The sequence below is a fragment of the Sminthopsis crassicaudata genome, chromosome 2, assembly GCF_048593235.1.
Source record: "Sminthopsis crassicaudata isolate SCR6 chromosome 2, ASM4859323v1, whole genome shotgun sequence".
In the NCBI taxonomy this organism is placed as follows: domain Eukaryota; kingdom Metazoa; phylum Chordata; class Mammalia; order Dasyuromorphia; family Dasyuridae; genus Sminthopsis; species Sminthopsis crassicaudata.
The window spans coordinates 151617691-151634541 of NC_133618.1; the positions used below are offsets into that span (position 1 = coordinate 151617691).

General features: G+C 33.5%; 1 protein-coding gene across 1 annotated transcript in view; it reads right to left on the bottom strand.

Annotated features, from left to right (window-relative positions):
- LOC141553289 (uncharacterized) overlaps nt 1–16851 on the bottom strand; it is a 71357-nt gene that overhangs the window by 3447 nt on the left and 51059 nt on the right. Inside the window, exon 6 of the mRNA XM_074285044.1 lies at nt 10343–10515. Within this exon, the coding sequence (XP_074141145.1) occupies nt 10343–10515 (173 nt within the window). The remainder of the gene's footprint in view (nt 1–10342; nt 10516–16851) is intronic.

The window sequence follows — 16851 nt, forward strand, 5'->3', positions numbered from 1 at the left end:
AATTGGCCACAGGTTTTAGGAGTGAAAGAATTCACTCATTGCAAAATGAAAGTTTATTGTTAGGTAGAAATCAGTTTACCAACAGACTGACCTCTATAGTGGCAGATCTATGGAAAATGGAGTTTTGCACTGAGAATACAGTTCTCAGTGGACAGAAAGTCCTGGCAGCAAAGGGAGCTGTCAAGGTTGATCTGCAAAGAGTTTAGGTTGATGGAAGCTCATTATATTGAGTGTCTTGATGGGGATTGGGACAGCCCAGATCTCCTATTGGAATTCAAAGGGATGCTTTTTTTAAATCAAAGGCCCTGGCATCCTGGAAAGATCTTATCTAGGGAGGATGCGCCTTCCCCAGGAATGGGCTGAGAATCTGAAAGGGATCACAGATCAATAGGAAACACCTAACTGCCCAACCCACTTAATAGTAGCTAAACTTGGATGGGTGTATTAATCAGCCTTGGTCTCAAAAAACAATACCTACCAGATGCTTATACAATCAATAAGTACTTAACAATCACCTACTATGTGCCAAACATTGATGCAGTTGTGTCTCTTTTGTTGAACAGTTCTTTAGTACAAGAGAGATCTTTCTAGAGTCATTAGTATATGTGAAAATTACCATGTAATGGTATAAAACATAAAAAGCACTAATAAAATGTTTTAAGATTGAAAAATAAATACTTCAAAAGAATGGGATCCCAATCCCTCAAGAGTTAGCTGATGATTAATAGAAATTTTTTAACTCTCTCAAAAGAATTATGTTTATTTTTTTAAGCTATATTGGCAAGAAGAAAATTATATCATCACTAAGGCCTCTTTTTGTTCTAAATCTTATAACCCTATAATTCTCAGGAAGGGACTAAAACATTGCTAAGGCAGAGACTAATGATAATGAACAACAAAAAGAAGGCAGAATTACCTAAAATCAATTTGCTTCTGTTTTCTCTATGAGGGAGAATAATCTTCATCTTGAGAAGGAAAGAACACAAGTAAACAAAGTAGAATTAAAACCTGTAAGAATGGAGATGGTATTTAAAAAACTAGATGCTCTCTAGGGGTCATACCACTTGAGCCAGACAAATTCTATCATACTTGTGAATGTGAGGGGTGAACCATATTGGTAATCTTTACAGAATCATGGAAAACAGGAGTACTTCCTTGGAACTGATGCCTGACAATCATTGTCTTGATTGGGTTCATTTAATTATATATGTCTCTATTTGATATCAAATCCTTGAAAAAAATCTACAATTGTTTATTAAAGATAAGATAGGTGAACACTTAGAACTACAAACCAGCATGAAATTATTTGAAAACATACACAGAAGATTGTAGCATTTTTTTTTGGACAGGAGAATTATAAAAAGTATTGGAATATGAAGACATGAATTAAGCACTCACTAAAAATGTATTCTTTGGCAAAGCATTTTATCTCTAAGTCTTGATGTCCTCATCTGTAAAAATGAGGATTTTAATGCTAATAGTGCTTACATCTCACAAGGTAACAATACTTATAAATCTTAAAACACTAAATACACAGGAATAGGTGATAACTAAAAAGATTCTGAAGCAAGGGTATTCAATACAATAATGAGCATTTCTTAAGTGCCTACTGGCTACACAATACTTGGCTCATAGTAGGTACTTAAGAAATCCTCATTATTGTATTGAATACCCTTGCTTCAGAATCTTTTTAGTTATCACCTATACAAATACATATCACATATACAAATACAAAATAACAGCTTCTTCTTCAAGAAGTTTACATTTTACTGAGAAGAAACAATATGAACAATATGAACACAGAAAAGTCAATACAAAATATCCACAAAATAGAAGAATGGAATGTTGACAAATTGGGGGGTTAAGGAAGGATTCGGAAAGAGTACAAAATATCATGTGCATTGGGTCTTGATGGAAATCCAAGATCCTGAGCTAAGAACAGAAGGTATTCCATGTTTGGGGTAAAGGATGAAATATTAAGTGTAAGGAATCAAAATGTCATGTATAGGACACAGTAAGTTGGGAAGTTCTCTATTTGCTATGCCATGCTATCTCTCCAAAGTGATATTTAAAGAAGATATGACTGATTAGCTATAATACGTATTTGTCATAATGTAATTAAAAGTTTCCTATACTTGGAGTCAGGTGTACTTCTTACTACCTAACTTGACTAAGAACTTTCATTTAACCTTTCTAGGTATCAGTTTCCTTATGTGTTAAAATGAGACAATTGGGTAAGAGGATTCCAAAGGTCCAGTTCATTTTTAGATCTTATGACCCTATGAACTAGAAGGACAGATCTCAATCTCAATATGTCAGCCAAAAAAAAATCTATGACCTATATTTTAATTCTCTAACACCAATGCAATCAAAGAAGGGAATACTGAGAAGCCAAAAAGAAAGAGAGACCATAAGACCATAGACTCTGCCTTTGACCAACTACATTAGGACTTTTGTATCCAGTTTTGCAACGCTCCATTTTAGAAAGGACATTGAAAACCGATGTGTGTATAAAAGAGGAAAACTAGCATGAAGTAGAGACATGCAACTATGTCAGATGGAAAGAGATTTTTCAAGTGTGTATGGGGAGAGGGGAGAAGATGGTGGAATTCATGACCTTCAAATATTCAAAAGGTTGTTTTAATATGTAAAGATGAGAAAAATTGTGCTGTGGCCTCAGAAGCATGCATAGAAATTATAAGAAGACCTACTTTGGGCTCAGCATAAGGAAAGACTTTCCAAAAATTATAGCAAAACATGAACCACCTTAGGAGATACCACCTGAGGAGATAGAGATTTCCTCGAAGTTGTTGTTATTTAGTAATTTTCAGTTCTGTCAGACTCCCATTTGATACTTTCTTGGTAGAGATACTGGAGTAGTTTGCCATTTCCTTCTCCAGCTCATTTTACAGATGAAGAAATTGAGGCAAACAGGATTGAGTGACTTACCCAGGGTCACACAATTGGTCTGAGGTCGGACTTGAACTCTGGAAAATGAATCTTCCTGACTCCAGACCCAGTGCTCTGGCTGCATCCTCATAATTGTGGAGGTCTTCAAACAAGAATTATATAATCACTTGTTGAAGATGGAGAAGTCAGGTGGAGGGGTGAAGTTTGTGTTAAATGGCCTTTCTTACAACTCTAAGGTTCCAGGATTCTATGTTAGTTTGGGCAAGTTATTTCATATGGTAACACACCAAACTAGAGCATACCTTACATACATTTACTTTAAAAAGAAACAGTGACTTGGATGAAAACCACTTCCTTTAAATCTATTTATAACACAAAGAAAAATTTCCTTTGGAATGATTTATTTGCCTGAATCTAGAAAGATTATGCTTATTTTAAGATATTTTTGAAAAATCTCATAGCATAATAATAATGAACAATAGCATTTACATAGAACCCACTGTGTGCTGGGTAGCATTCTGCTAAGATATTTACAAATATTCTCTCTCTCTTTCTCTCTCTCTCTCTCTCTCTCTCTCTCTCTCTCTCTCTCTCTCTCTCTTTCTCTCTCTCTCTCTCTCTCTCTCTCTCTCTCTTTCTCTCTCTCTCTCTCTCTCTCTCTCTCTCTCTCTCTCTCTCTCTCTCTCTCTCTCTCTCTCTCTCTCTCCCTCCCTCCCTTCTTCCCTCCCTCTCTCCCTCCCTCTCTCCCTCCCTCTCCCTCCCTCTCCCTCTCTCTCTCTCTCTCTCTCTCTCTCTCTCTCTCTCTCTCTCTCTCTCTCTCTCTCTCTCTCCCTCTCTCTCTTTTATTAATTTTATAATTATAACATTTTTGACAGTACATATGCATAGGTAATTTTTTTTTACAACATTATCCCTTGTACTCCTTCTGTTCCAAGTTTTTCCCCTCCTTTCCTCCACCCCCTCCCCTAGATGGCAGTCATTCCCATACATATTAAATATCTTATAGTATATCCTAGGTACAATATATATGTGCAGAACCGAATTTTATTGTTGTTGTTGTTGCAAAGGAAGAATTGTATTCAGAAGGTAAAAATAATCTGGGAAGAAAAACAAAACAAAACAAAATGCTCACAGTTTACAACCATTTCCCAGTGTTCCTTTTCTGGGTATAGCTGATTCTGTCCATCATTGATCAATTGGAATTGGATTAGCTCTTCTCTATGTTGAAGATATCCACTTTCATCAGATTACATCCTCATACAGTATCACTGTTGAAGTGTATAATGATCTCCTAGCTCTGCTCGTTTCACTCAGCATCAGTTGATGTAAGTCTCTCCAAGCCTCTCTCTGTTCCTCCTGTTGGTCATTTCTTACAGAACAATAATATTCCATAACCTTCATATGCCATAATTTACCCAACCATTCTCCAATTGATGGACATCCATTCATTTTCCAGTTTCTAGCCACTACAAAAAGGGCTGCCACAAACATTTTGGCACATACAGGTCCCTTTCCCTTCTTTAGTATTTCCTTGGGATATAAGCCCAGTAGTAGCACTGTTGGGTCAAAGGGTATGCACATTTTGATAACTTTTTGGGCATAATTCCAGATTGCTCTCCAGAATGGTTGGATTCTTTCACAACTCCACCAACAATGCATCAGTGTCCCAGTTTTCCCACATCCCCTCCAACATTCATCATTATTTGTTCCCGTCATCTTAGCCAATCTGACAGGTGTGTAGTGGTATCTCAGAATCATCTTAATTTGCATTTCTCTGATCAATAGTGATTTGGAACACTCTTTCATATGAGTGGAAATAGTTTTAATTTCATCATCTGAAAATTGTCTGTTCATATCCTTTGACCATTTATCAATTGGAGAATGGCTTGATTTCTTATAAATTAGAGTCAATTTTCTGTATATTTTGGAGATGAGGCTTTTATCAGAACCTTTAACTGTAAAAATGTTTTCCCAATTTGTTACTTCCCTTCTAATCTTGTTTGTATTAGTTTTGTTTGTGTAAAAACTTTTTTAGTTTGATGTAATCAAAATTTTCTATTTTGTGATCAATAATGATCTCTAGTTCTCCTTTGGACACAAATCCCTTCCTCCTCCACAAGTCTGAGAGGTAAACTATCCTATGTTCCTCTAATCTATTTATGATCTCGTTCTTTATGCCTAAATCTTGGGCCCATTTTGATCTTATCTCAGTATGTGGTGTTAAATGTGGGTCCATGCCTACTTTCTGCCATACTAATTTCCAGTTTTCCCAGAAGTTTTTGTCAAATAATGAATTCTTATCCCAAAAGTTGGGATCTTTGGGTTTGTCAAACACTAGATTGCTATTTTTATTCACTATATTGCCCTGTGAACCTAACCTATTCCACTGATCAACTAGTCTATTTCTTAGCCAATACCAAATGGTTTTGGTGACTGTTGCTGTGTAATACAGTTCTAGATCAGGCACAGCTTCATTTAATTTTTTTTCATTACTTCCCTTGAAATTCTTGACCTTTTGTTGTTCCATATGAATTCTGTTGTTATTTTTTCTAGGTCATTAAAATAGTTTCTTGGGAGTCTGATTGGTATAGCATTAAATAAATAGATTAGTTTAGGGAGTATTGTCATTTTAATTATATTCACTTGGCCTATCCAAGAGCACTCAATGTCTTTCCAATTATTTAAATCTGACTTTATTTTTGTGGCAAGTGTTTTGTAATCTTGCTCATATAATTCCTGACTTTCCTTTGGTAGATATATTCCCAAATATTTTATATTATCGACAGTTATTTTGAATGGAATTTCTCTTTGTATCTTTTGCTGTTGGATTGTGTTGGTAATGTATAAAAATGCTGAGGATTTATGTGGATTTATTTTGTATCCTGCAACTTTGCTAAAGTTCTGAATTATTTCTAATAGCTTTTTAGCAGAGTCTTTGGGGTTCTCTAAGCATACCATCATGTCATCTGCAAAGAATGATACTTTGATTTCCTCATTTCCTACTCTAATTCCTTGAATCTCTTTCTCAGCTCTTATTGCCGAGGCTAGCATTTCTAGTACTATATTGAGTAGTAATGGTGATAGTGGGCAACCTTGTTTCACTCCTGATCTTACAGGGAAAGGTTCCAGTTTATCGCCATTACATATGATGTTTACTGACGGTTTTAAATATATGCTCCTTATTATTTTAAGGAATAGTCCATGTATTCCTATACTCTCAAGTGTTTTTAGTAGGAATGGATGTTGGATTTTATCAAATGCTTTTTCTGCATCTATTGAGATGATCATATGGTTTTTATTAATTTGATTATTAATATGGTCAATTATACTAATAATTTTCCTAATATTAAACCAGCCCTGCATTCCTAGTATAAATCCTACTTGATCATAGTGTATTATCCTGGGGATGATTTTCTGAAGTCTTTTTGCTAATATCTTATTTAAGATTTTAGCATCAATATTCATTAAGGAGATTGGTCTATAGTTTTCTTTCTCAGTTTTCAATCTACCTGGTTTAGGTATCAGTACCATGTCTGTGTCATAAAAGGAATTTGGTAGGACTCCTTCAATTCCTATTTTTTCAAATAGTTTATATAACATTGGAGTTAGTTGCTCTTTAAATGTTTGGTAGAATTCACATGTGAATCCATCTGGTCCTGGGGATTTTTTCTTAGGTTATAGGTTAATAGCTTGTTCTATTTCTTTTTCTGAGATGGGACTATTTAGACTACTTACTTCTTCCTCTGTTAATCTGGGCAAATATTTTTGGAGGTATTCCTTTCTGTCTCCATTTAACTTTTGCCAAAAATCTATCATATCAAACTTTTCTAATATTCTATTTACTTCTTTGACTTCTTTCTTATTTATTTTGTGGTTTGATTTATCTAATTCTGAGAGTGCAAGGTTGAGATCTCCCACTATTATAGTTTTGCTGTCTATTTCTTTTTGCAGCTCTCTTAATTTCTCTTTTAAGAATTTAGATGCTGCACCACTTGGTGCATATATGTCTAATATTGATACTGCTTCATTATCTATGCTACCCTTTAGCAGGATATAATGCCCTTCCTTATCTCTTTTAATTAGATCACTTTTTGTTTTTGCTTGATCTGAGATGAGGATGGCTACCCCTGCTTTTTTGGCTTCACCTGAAGCATAGTAGATTCTGCTCCACCCTTTTAGTTTGAATATCTCACCCAGTTTCAGGTGTGTTTCCTGTAAACAACATATAGTAGGATTCTGACTTTTAATCCAGTCTGCTAATAGCTTCCTCTTTATGAGGGAGTTTACCCCATTCACATTTATGGTTAGAATGACTAATTCTATATTGCTTGCCATCCTGTTAATCCCTGCTTATGCTTTTCTCCTTTCCTTCCCTCTTACCCCTCTACCCAGTGTTAAACTTGTGAACACCACTTGCTTTTCACAGCCCTCCCTTTTTAGGATCCCTCCCCCACCTTAAAGATCCTCCCCTTATTTTACCCCCTTTTCTCACAATTTCTGTATTCCCTTCCCCTTAGCTTACTCCTTCCCTCTCACTTTTCAGTGAAGTGGAAGAAGTTTCACCATAAATCAAATATGTCTATTGATACACACTATGTTCATTCCCCTCCTTTCTTTCTCTCAGATATGATAGGTTACCTTTGCCTCTTCATGAGATATAGTACTACCACTTTACCCTTTTTTATGATATAATTTCCTTTCCACATCTAGTTTCTAGGACAAATTATACATATCTTTATGGCAGAAATATAGTTCTCAAGATTTCTTTTTACCTTTTTAGAAATCTTTTGAGTTCTGTATTTGAAGATCAAACATTTTGTGTAGATCTGTTTTTTTTCATCAAGAATAGATGGAATCCGTTTATTTCGTTAAATGTCCATCTTCTTCCCTGGAAAACGATGCTCATTTTTGCTGAGTAAGTTATTCTTGGCTGCATACCAAGTTCCTTAGCCTTTAGGAATATCATGTTCCAGGCCTTTCGTTCTTTTAATGTGGATACTGCTAGATCCTAGGTTATCCTTATTGTGGCTCCTCCATATCTGAATTGCTTTTTTCTAGCAGCTTCCAGTATTTTTTACTTCATCTGATGGTTCTTGAACTTGGCCAATATATTTCTTGGCATTTTGATTTTAGGGTCCCTTTCAGTAGATGATCAATGAATTTTTTTTCAATATCTATTTTACCCTCTGTTTCCAAAACGTCTGGGCAGTTCTCTTTGATAATTTCCTGGAAAATAGTGTCCAGGCTCTTTTTTTCCTCACATTTTTCAGGGAGTCCTATTATTCTCAAATTGTCTCTCCTGTATCTGTTTTCCAGGTCTGTTGTCTTTCCAATAAGGTACTTGACAATCTTTTCAATTGTTTCCTTTTTCTGGTTTTGCTTGACTACTTCTTGGTTTCTCCTTGAGTCATTCATTTCTACTTGTTCAAGTCTAATTTTCAATGATGTATTTTCTTCACTCACTTTTTTTATATCTTTTTGTAATTGTCCAATTGAGTTTTTAAGTGAGTTTTTTTCTTCTATGGAATTTTTTTTTCCATTTCATCCATTTTATTTTTTAGAGAGCTGTTTTCTTTTTCTAGTTCACTAATCCTGTTTTCCTTGGAGTTGTTTACCTTTTCTAATTCACTAATTTTATTTCTCAATGATTTGTTTTCTTTATCCACTCTGTCTTTAAATGAGTGGAATGACTTGTCCAGGCTCTCTTGCCAAGCTTCCCTTTCTTTTTCCCATTTCTCTTCTAGCTCTCTTGTGAGAGCCTTTTTGATTTCATCTATGAGATTCTTTTGTATTGAGGAGCAGCTCATATCCCCTTAGGGGATTCCTCTGGAGACAATCTGTTTAAGATTATGCTTATTTTAAGATATTTTTGAAAAATCTCATGTAGAATAACAATAATGAACAATAGTATTTACATAGAACCCACTGTGTGCTAGGTAGCATTCTGCTAAGATCTTTACAAATATTCTCTCTCTCTCTCTCTCTCTTTTTTTTTTTTTTTTTTTTTTTTTGCTGAGGCAATTAGAGTTAAATGACTTGTCCAGGGTCACACAGCTAGGAAGTGTTAAGATCATTTGAACTCAGATCCTTGTGATTTCAGGGCTGGTGCCATACACTGTGTCACCTAGCTGCCCCTACAAATATTATTTCAACTGATCCTCACAACAACTCTGGGAAGTGGATGTTATTATTATCTCCATTTTACAAGTGAGAAAACTGAGACAAACTTGCTAATTAGTGTTTGAGATTAGATTTTAATTCATCAAGTCTTCCCTGAGCCCGGACCCAGTGCTTTTTTCATTGTTCCCCCTTGATGCCATTAATGTTTAGCACTACAACTCCTCACCCCACCCCAACTTAATTTACCACATATAGAAGCATAAAAAGAATTGTTTTGTTTAAAAAAAAAAAATCACAACAATCTAAAGCTTTTCAGTTAGTCCACTGTTCTCTGCTACCATCTGCTGGCCTGTAACTGCTAAGTACCCTCTGCAGGCTGAGAGACAGAGCTTTTTTAGGAACAAGTGTGTATCATAGCCTAGGGCTATCACAGCTTGCCCGATGAGGCTGCCAACTGCCCACAGAAACCCTCAGGCTTAGATTGTCGATCTTTTTGAAACTTTTTTCTCTTGGTGGTATTCCAGACCCCATTTAAGCTGTTAACTATTATAATAGAAAATAACCTTTTAGCATAACCTTCTCTTCTCTGGGTCCCCTTCAAATTTTCATTTAGCAAAACTTCAAGGGAACCAAATTAAGTTTCAGAATGTCCTTTTTTTCTCTGAGGCAATTGGGGTTAAGTGACTTGCCCAGGGTCACACAGCCAGGACTCGATAAGTGACTGAGGTCAGATTTTTAACTCAGCTCCTCCTGACTTCAAGACTGGTGCTCTATCCCCTGCACCACCCTCCTAACATGTTGAGCATTTTGCTCTCGAATTACTAAGCTGAAGGAATAAATGAATGTGTAAGGATGGGGTGCACCCCACTTAAAGTAAGTTTCAAACTGCACAATCAATCAACCTCACCCTTCCATGTTATAAATGAAAACCCTGGCTCACCATATCCTAAAACAAGATAAGTCAAAAAGCTTGATGCTACTTTTGTTCCAATAAATTTACAATTCTAGTGAAAGCTTTAAATGGTGGAGCTGAGTTTCTATAGTTGGTTTTTTTTTTTTTTAATCTTCCACTATGTTGATTTCAGCTACCATCCACAATAAGACAAAATATGAACCAAGTGTTTTCTTTGGTAAGTGGTAAACAAAGGCAAGATAGTTTATGGTTGTCAAGTGAAATGAAATAAAACAGCCCAGAGAAGAAAAGAACAAGGATTTAGACATCTTTTTTAAAAACATTTTTTCCTGCCCTTCAGGGGAAAGCAGCTTGAGGGAAAAAACAACAACAGTTTAGTTTTTCAGAAGTGATCTTTACCTGGAAATGATGTTGAGTTGGCTACTCATTGTCTGAATTTGTTCCAACACACACAAGAGTTCATCTGCACATCTCTGATCCAGGCAGTTCTTAGCAAGGAGGCGGATGAATTTAACAAATTTGTGTCCAGAAGTAGCTGTTTTCTTTGCAGAGCCAATTAATTGGGCTTTGGTCTACATCAAAGAAAGTGAAGCTGTTAGAAGGAGCAGACCCAAGCACAGTGGATATTTAAAGGTGTTTTCTACAAGGCAGGTTGGCCAATTCTGAAGCCTTTCAAAAGCTGCTTTTGCTAGACTTTCCTCTACTACAAAGTTAAAAGGGAAATTATGCTTTGTCTTTCAATACAGGCTTTTCTGAGGAGAGTCTTCCCTAAAATAGTAGACTCAGAGGGCCTAAGGAACAATCTTTTTAAAAAAACACATTTCAAATCTTTGTTTACTGTTCAACAATATCAACTTTGGGTGTATATGGTAAAATGAGACAGAGAAAAGGAGGAAATGTTTAAGGAAGTAAAATTCTATAATCTGTCCATTAAAAGGAAAGAAACATACCAAAAAACATACATACACACATGACTGAAAACACATTCATCATGGAACGACTTATCTGAGCCAATCATCCTTACTATCTGACCCAATGAAATGGCTGAAGGCACAGCATTATCCTTATAAAAGGAGAATAAAATCCAATATTTTATCTAGGGTTTAGAAATAGTTACTGCCCAGGGCCAAAGATCCAGATTTTCACTATATATCACCTGCCTGATGACCATTCCTCCTTTATTCCTCTGAAAGACCATCACCAATGTTCACATAATCGTTCTTAAAAAATGTGTAACCTCTGTTGTCAGCTTCCTCATCCATAATGTGAATGTTGGATGATATGACCACCAAGATCCAATTCTAAATCTATGAGCCATGATTCTAAGTCTACAGAAAAAGGCTTATTTCTCAATCTTCCAGTGCTTAATTTTGTGTTTAATATTTAAAAAATTAGGTCAACAAATAAGCCAATATAGTTTACTTGACATATACTCATCTAGGAGAAAATAGCAGAAAGCTCTCAGTACCCAACTTCTTCCTGATTGAATATATGGAAAAATTAATTTTCTTAATTAAAGAAGACCAAGATTATCTATTAAGATAGGTTAAAATTAATCTATCTTAATTATAGAAAAATCTACTTCATATTTTTCAGTGGTTCAGATATAGAATCCTTGACCACATTATATCCTATTATTATTCTTTTATATTTAATATTTTATAGGCTATAGCACAAGTAGATAAAATGACTGCTTTTAATAGCTATCTTCTACAGGTTCACTGAAAATATTTTTGGTACAACTCCATGAGTACAAAGGATAACAGCTGCTTAACTCTTTTCATTCCCACATGATTTTTGTTTTGTTTTGGCTGTAATAGTGCATATATTTTCATTTTTATTAGTGGTAGATAGTGTGAGATATTGGTCTAATATTGATGCCATAACATTTTTCACTTTTCCCAGAATGCTTTGTCAAATAAAGAGTTTTTGTTCCCAAAACTTAGATCTTTGGGTTTATTATATACTAGATTATTATGGTCATTTGACTATAATATAATTTGTACCTAATGTATTCCACTAATCCACCACTCTGCTTCTTTAGCTGGTACCAGATTGTTTTGATAATTACCATTTTATAATACAGTTTGAGATCTGGTATAGTTAGTTCACCTTCCTTCACATTTCCTTTGATATCTTTGAGCTTTTGTTTTTCTGGGTAAATTTTGTGATCATTTTTCCTATCTCTATAAAAATTTGGGGGAATAATTTGATTGGTATCGCATTGAATCAGTAGATTAATTTAGGTAGAATTCTCATTTTTATTACATTGGCATGGCCTACCCATGAACAATTAATATTTTTCTGATTGTTTAGATCTGACTCTATTTGTGTAAAAAGTGTTTTATTGTTGTGTTCATATGGGTCCTGAGTTGGTCTTGGCAGGTAGATTTCCAAGTATTTTATATTGTCTATGGTTATTTTAAATGAAATTGCTCTTCCTATCCCTTACTGCTGGACTTTATTGGTAATATATAGAAATGCTAATGATTTATGTGGTCTTATTTTGTATCCTGCAACTTTGCTAAATTAGTTAATAATTTCAAGCATTTTTAAAGTTGATTCTCTAGACTTCTGTAAGTATAACATCATATCTATCAGCAATGAGTGATAGTTTTGTTTCCTCATTGCTTATTCTAATTCCTTTGATTTCTTTTTCTTCTCTTATTGCTGCGGCAAATATTTCTAGTATAAAATTAAATAATAAAAGATATCATTGGCATCATTGCTTCACCTGATTGTATTGGGAAGGCTTATCCTCATTACAGATTGTGCTTGCTAATGGTTTTAGGTAAATATCACTTATCATTTTAAGATAAGCTCCATTTATTTCTATGTTCTCTAGTGTTTTTAAAAAACTTCACTTATTTCTCTGCTCTCTAGTATTTTAATGGGAATAGATATCTCATTTTTTAAAGGCTTTTTCTGCATCTATTGAGGTAATCATATTTCTGCTGATTTTGTTATTGATATGGTCAATTATGCTGATAATTTTCCTAATAATAAATCAGCCCTGCCTTCGTGGTATAAATCCCACTTCATCATAGTAATATCATCCTTGTGATATATTGCTATAATCTCTTTGCTAGTATTTTATTTAAAATTTTTGCATTAATATTACATCTTTATGTTTTCAAAATTTTTGTCCTACTCATCTTAAAGATTATGAGCATTTAGAATGGAAACATCTTTTTTAAACATTGTTCTTGACTTTTTATGAATCAATATTAAGTAATTAGTGATTGTGAGTGACAATCTGTGATAATGGTCTAGTTCTAATACTGTTTATTGGTTGAACTCTTAAGGATATTCTGAAATATGTATCTGTAGAATGAGGATTTCATCTATTAATTCATGAAAAATAGAAGGCATCTAATTTATAATTTAAGCTACCTGGTTATATGTCTTGTTAAATATACAGTAGATGTTTAATTTTTTAGGGATGTGTTATGCAGTTTCTTCGCATAATCTTCAATAATCATAACATCTGGTTGCCTTAAAGGGAGCTCTTCTATAATTCCTTATTGCAATGATCTGGTCTTGAACATTTAACATGAACACTTCCATATCTATAAATACATCTCTATAACTCAACTATTTGTTCAATATTGCTTTGACAAGATATTGCTAAATTCATTCAAATGTCACACCTTTTGATTCTACTCTTGAATCTTAGCCATTCCATAATCTTCATGTAAATGTAAATCATGTTTGGTTATACTCAATATACTTTAATTATTAATACCTGCTAATCATTCCTTTCTATTGCTTAGAAAAGTGATGCTTTATTCCTAAAGTATTTCTATTTGCTTTTTTATCTATTTAACTTCTGCTCTAAGAATATGAATATTACTCTCCCTCCTTTTTGATAAAGAAGGGTTAATCTTTGCACACTGCTTTTGGGTATATTTCATTAGTATCAAGTTTTTATTACTATCTTTTCCAAACATGGTCTATTCTTGTGGTGTCAAATAGATACATTAAGAATTGTGCTATATGTGCTTTAAGAATAACATTGTATAGCTCTTAATTGCTTTAAATATATTATTTCTATTAAGTTTTCATTTCAGAGTGTCACTAAGTCTCTTAAAATATTAAGCCACAGTTTTTCTTCTGACAGCTTTCTACCCAATGTGAGTTGCATGGAGAAAACTAAAATATTTATAGGTATTACTACATTCATTGCTTCAATTTAACCTCTAGATTCAAGCTGAAAACTTTCAGTCTCTATTTCCCTTTTTTGTGTATAACATTTTGATGTTCCAAATAACATTTTGATATTATTGAAGAAAGATTCCACAAGATAAAAAAGCTAATTGCATTTTATTGTGGAGCCATATAGCTAATATCATCCACATTAAGGTAATTAATAACAATTCCCTTTTAATTTGAAAGCCATATTTGGTTTGATTTAGATTTAAGATTAGCCAGAATCATGATGGACTTTAACTGTCTCCTTGAAAAATGCCATGTTTTAAATAATTTTTTTTTATATTATCATGTTGGGTTTATGTTTTAGAGAACAATTTTCCATGTTTTTTTTTTTTGCAGACTAAGCCATGAGTGTTAGAGTCAAAGTATTTGTGATAATAAAAGTAATACAATCATTATTGTACTTTTAATAAAAGTAGCTTGTTCAATAATTATTGAATGGATAAGTTGCTCTTGACACCCCCGGAACTCTTTACCACACCTTTTTTCCTCCCAGTCAATATAGTCCCTCTTATAAGTATTTATAGATTTTTTTAAAAAAGCCATACAAACCATGAATGCTTTGTATTAAGTACATAAATACATGGCCTACATTTCATGGGATCACAGATATAGATATATGATACTTTCTATTAAGAGAAGTACAATTGGGCTTATATCCAAGAGGAAGTTGAGAAAGTATTTTGCCAGTAATTTACTAGCTATTGTGAAGCAGTTGGGCTAATAATAATAAGTCTTCTCTTCATTTTCTAATTTTATATTTTAAAAAGTTCATGTCTCAGACATTTCCCTTGATATAACTATTCTATCCTTAATGACATAGACTTTATGCATCCGTTCCATTTTTCATTTGATGCCACTTACATTTTATAACATAGACAGCCAGAAATTTTCCACATTTTCTTTCAAGGGTTTTCTTTTTCTTCTGATTTTTAGCTTTCAAAGCCTCTGTAGTAATTTTTTTTAATTACATTGAATTTTTTGTGTTGTTTTTTGTGCTGCTTTGACTTCTTGTATCACTCTTAACCTTTTTATATTTGCTTTCATTTGCTGCGTAAGGGAATCTAGAATTTCTGTATAATTTGTTTTCCACATTCCCTTCTATGTTTCTTTTTCATTGTCTTTAATTAGATACCACATTCAAGTTTGCTGTTGCACAGATATTAATTTAAATTCTTTAAATCTTCAATAGATCTCTCAAGTCATTTCTATCAAAAGGACATTTGGTGCCTTTCTTTAATAACTCTACCTTTTCTCCTGTGGTTCTGACTATGGCAATAATCATCATTTATATTACTATGTCCTAAATAATTCTTATTATTTCTGTCAAATACTCTGAGAAAATGTATGCATTCATGATAGTTATAGCAAATATGAACTTTAAAAAATTTTTCTTTTTCTATCTTAGTTGGATTCTTGCTGTCAAGCTAAATAAAGGTGTTTATGGAGTAAAATTCCAGTCTATATATACCTATCTCCTTTTGCAAATAATTTCAAACATATTGTATTTTTGTGTGTGGAGGGATAAAAGTCTAGTCTATATATACCTATCTCCCTTTGGAAATAATTTCAAACATACTGTATTTTTTGTTATCCATTTTGTTACTAGGCATACTTTCTAGATTTTTTGTTAAGTGAAGATTTTTCAACTTTTCCTTCTTCAGATATTTATAGTTCTTTGATTATATTAAATCTAAGCTTAGGGATAAAAATGTTCTTATTGCCTTCATCTTATTGGAAATACATTGTTTTATGACAGTTATTAAAATAATAATTATTATTATTATACCTTTAGATTTGAAAAGCAATATACAAATATTTCATTTGATCTTTATAACAACTCAGGGAAGTAAATGCTATTATCTCCATTTTACAGATAAGGAAACAGGATGGCATAAGTTGAATGAATTGCCCAGCATCACACAGCTAGCACATATCTGAAGATAGATTTCAACTCTTTTCTTCCCAAATCGAGGTTTAGGATTCTATCCAATATGCTATCTATATTTTCACTGAACAAAATCAAGATGCAATCCTTGCCTGTAGATGATAAGACTCTTCCAATTTACTATGACATACTACTGGAACATGATGAAACTTTATGAATACTTTATAATGCCTTCAGTCCATTTTTGACTTATTCTGATATATCTTGCCTTCCTATGATATCAGAACTCAAAGAAGTGCTACTTATTCCACTACCATATGTATGTGTGTATGTTTTTGTATATATATGTGTATGTGTGTATCAAGCTGACCATTAAATGAATTCAGATAGGACCAATCTGCAAAAGTAAGCCACTCCTTCTATTTTTTTTTTTATTCAGAACCACACTGGCCAATGTTTCAGGATTCCTAATAGCCCTTTATAGCTACTGTAATGTTCTCAGGATACATGAAGTACTTGCTTTCCATAATTTTGACTGGCATTCTCTTGTGCCTTTATTTCTACCATTACCTTCTTCTCTCCAATAATACATGATATGCTGGATTGGGGAAGGAGATATAATTATTATAATCTTTATTACTCTTCATATTGTCAATAGGATTCAGAAAGAAATGTTCCAAGAGCAAGCTGCTACCTCCTTCTTAAAAATATATTTAACGTTCAATGAATTATTCAATGGGTGAATAAAATAATCACTTTTTTATAATTGAACAAAATGTTAGGGATATAGACTCATCTTCTATAGATT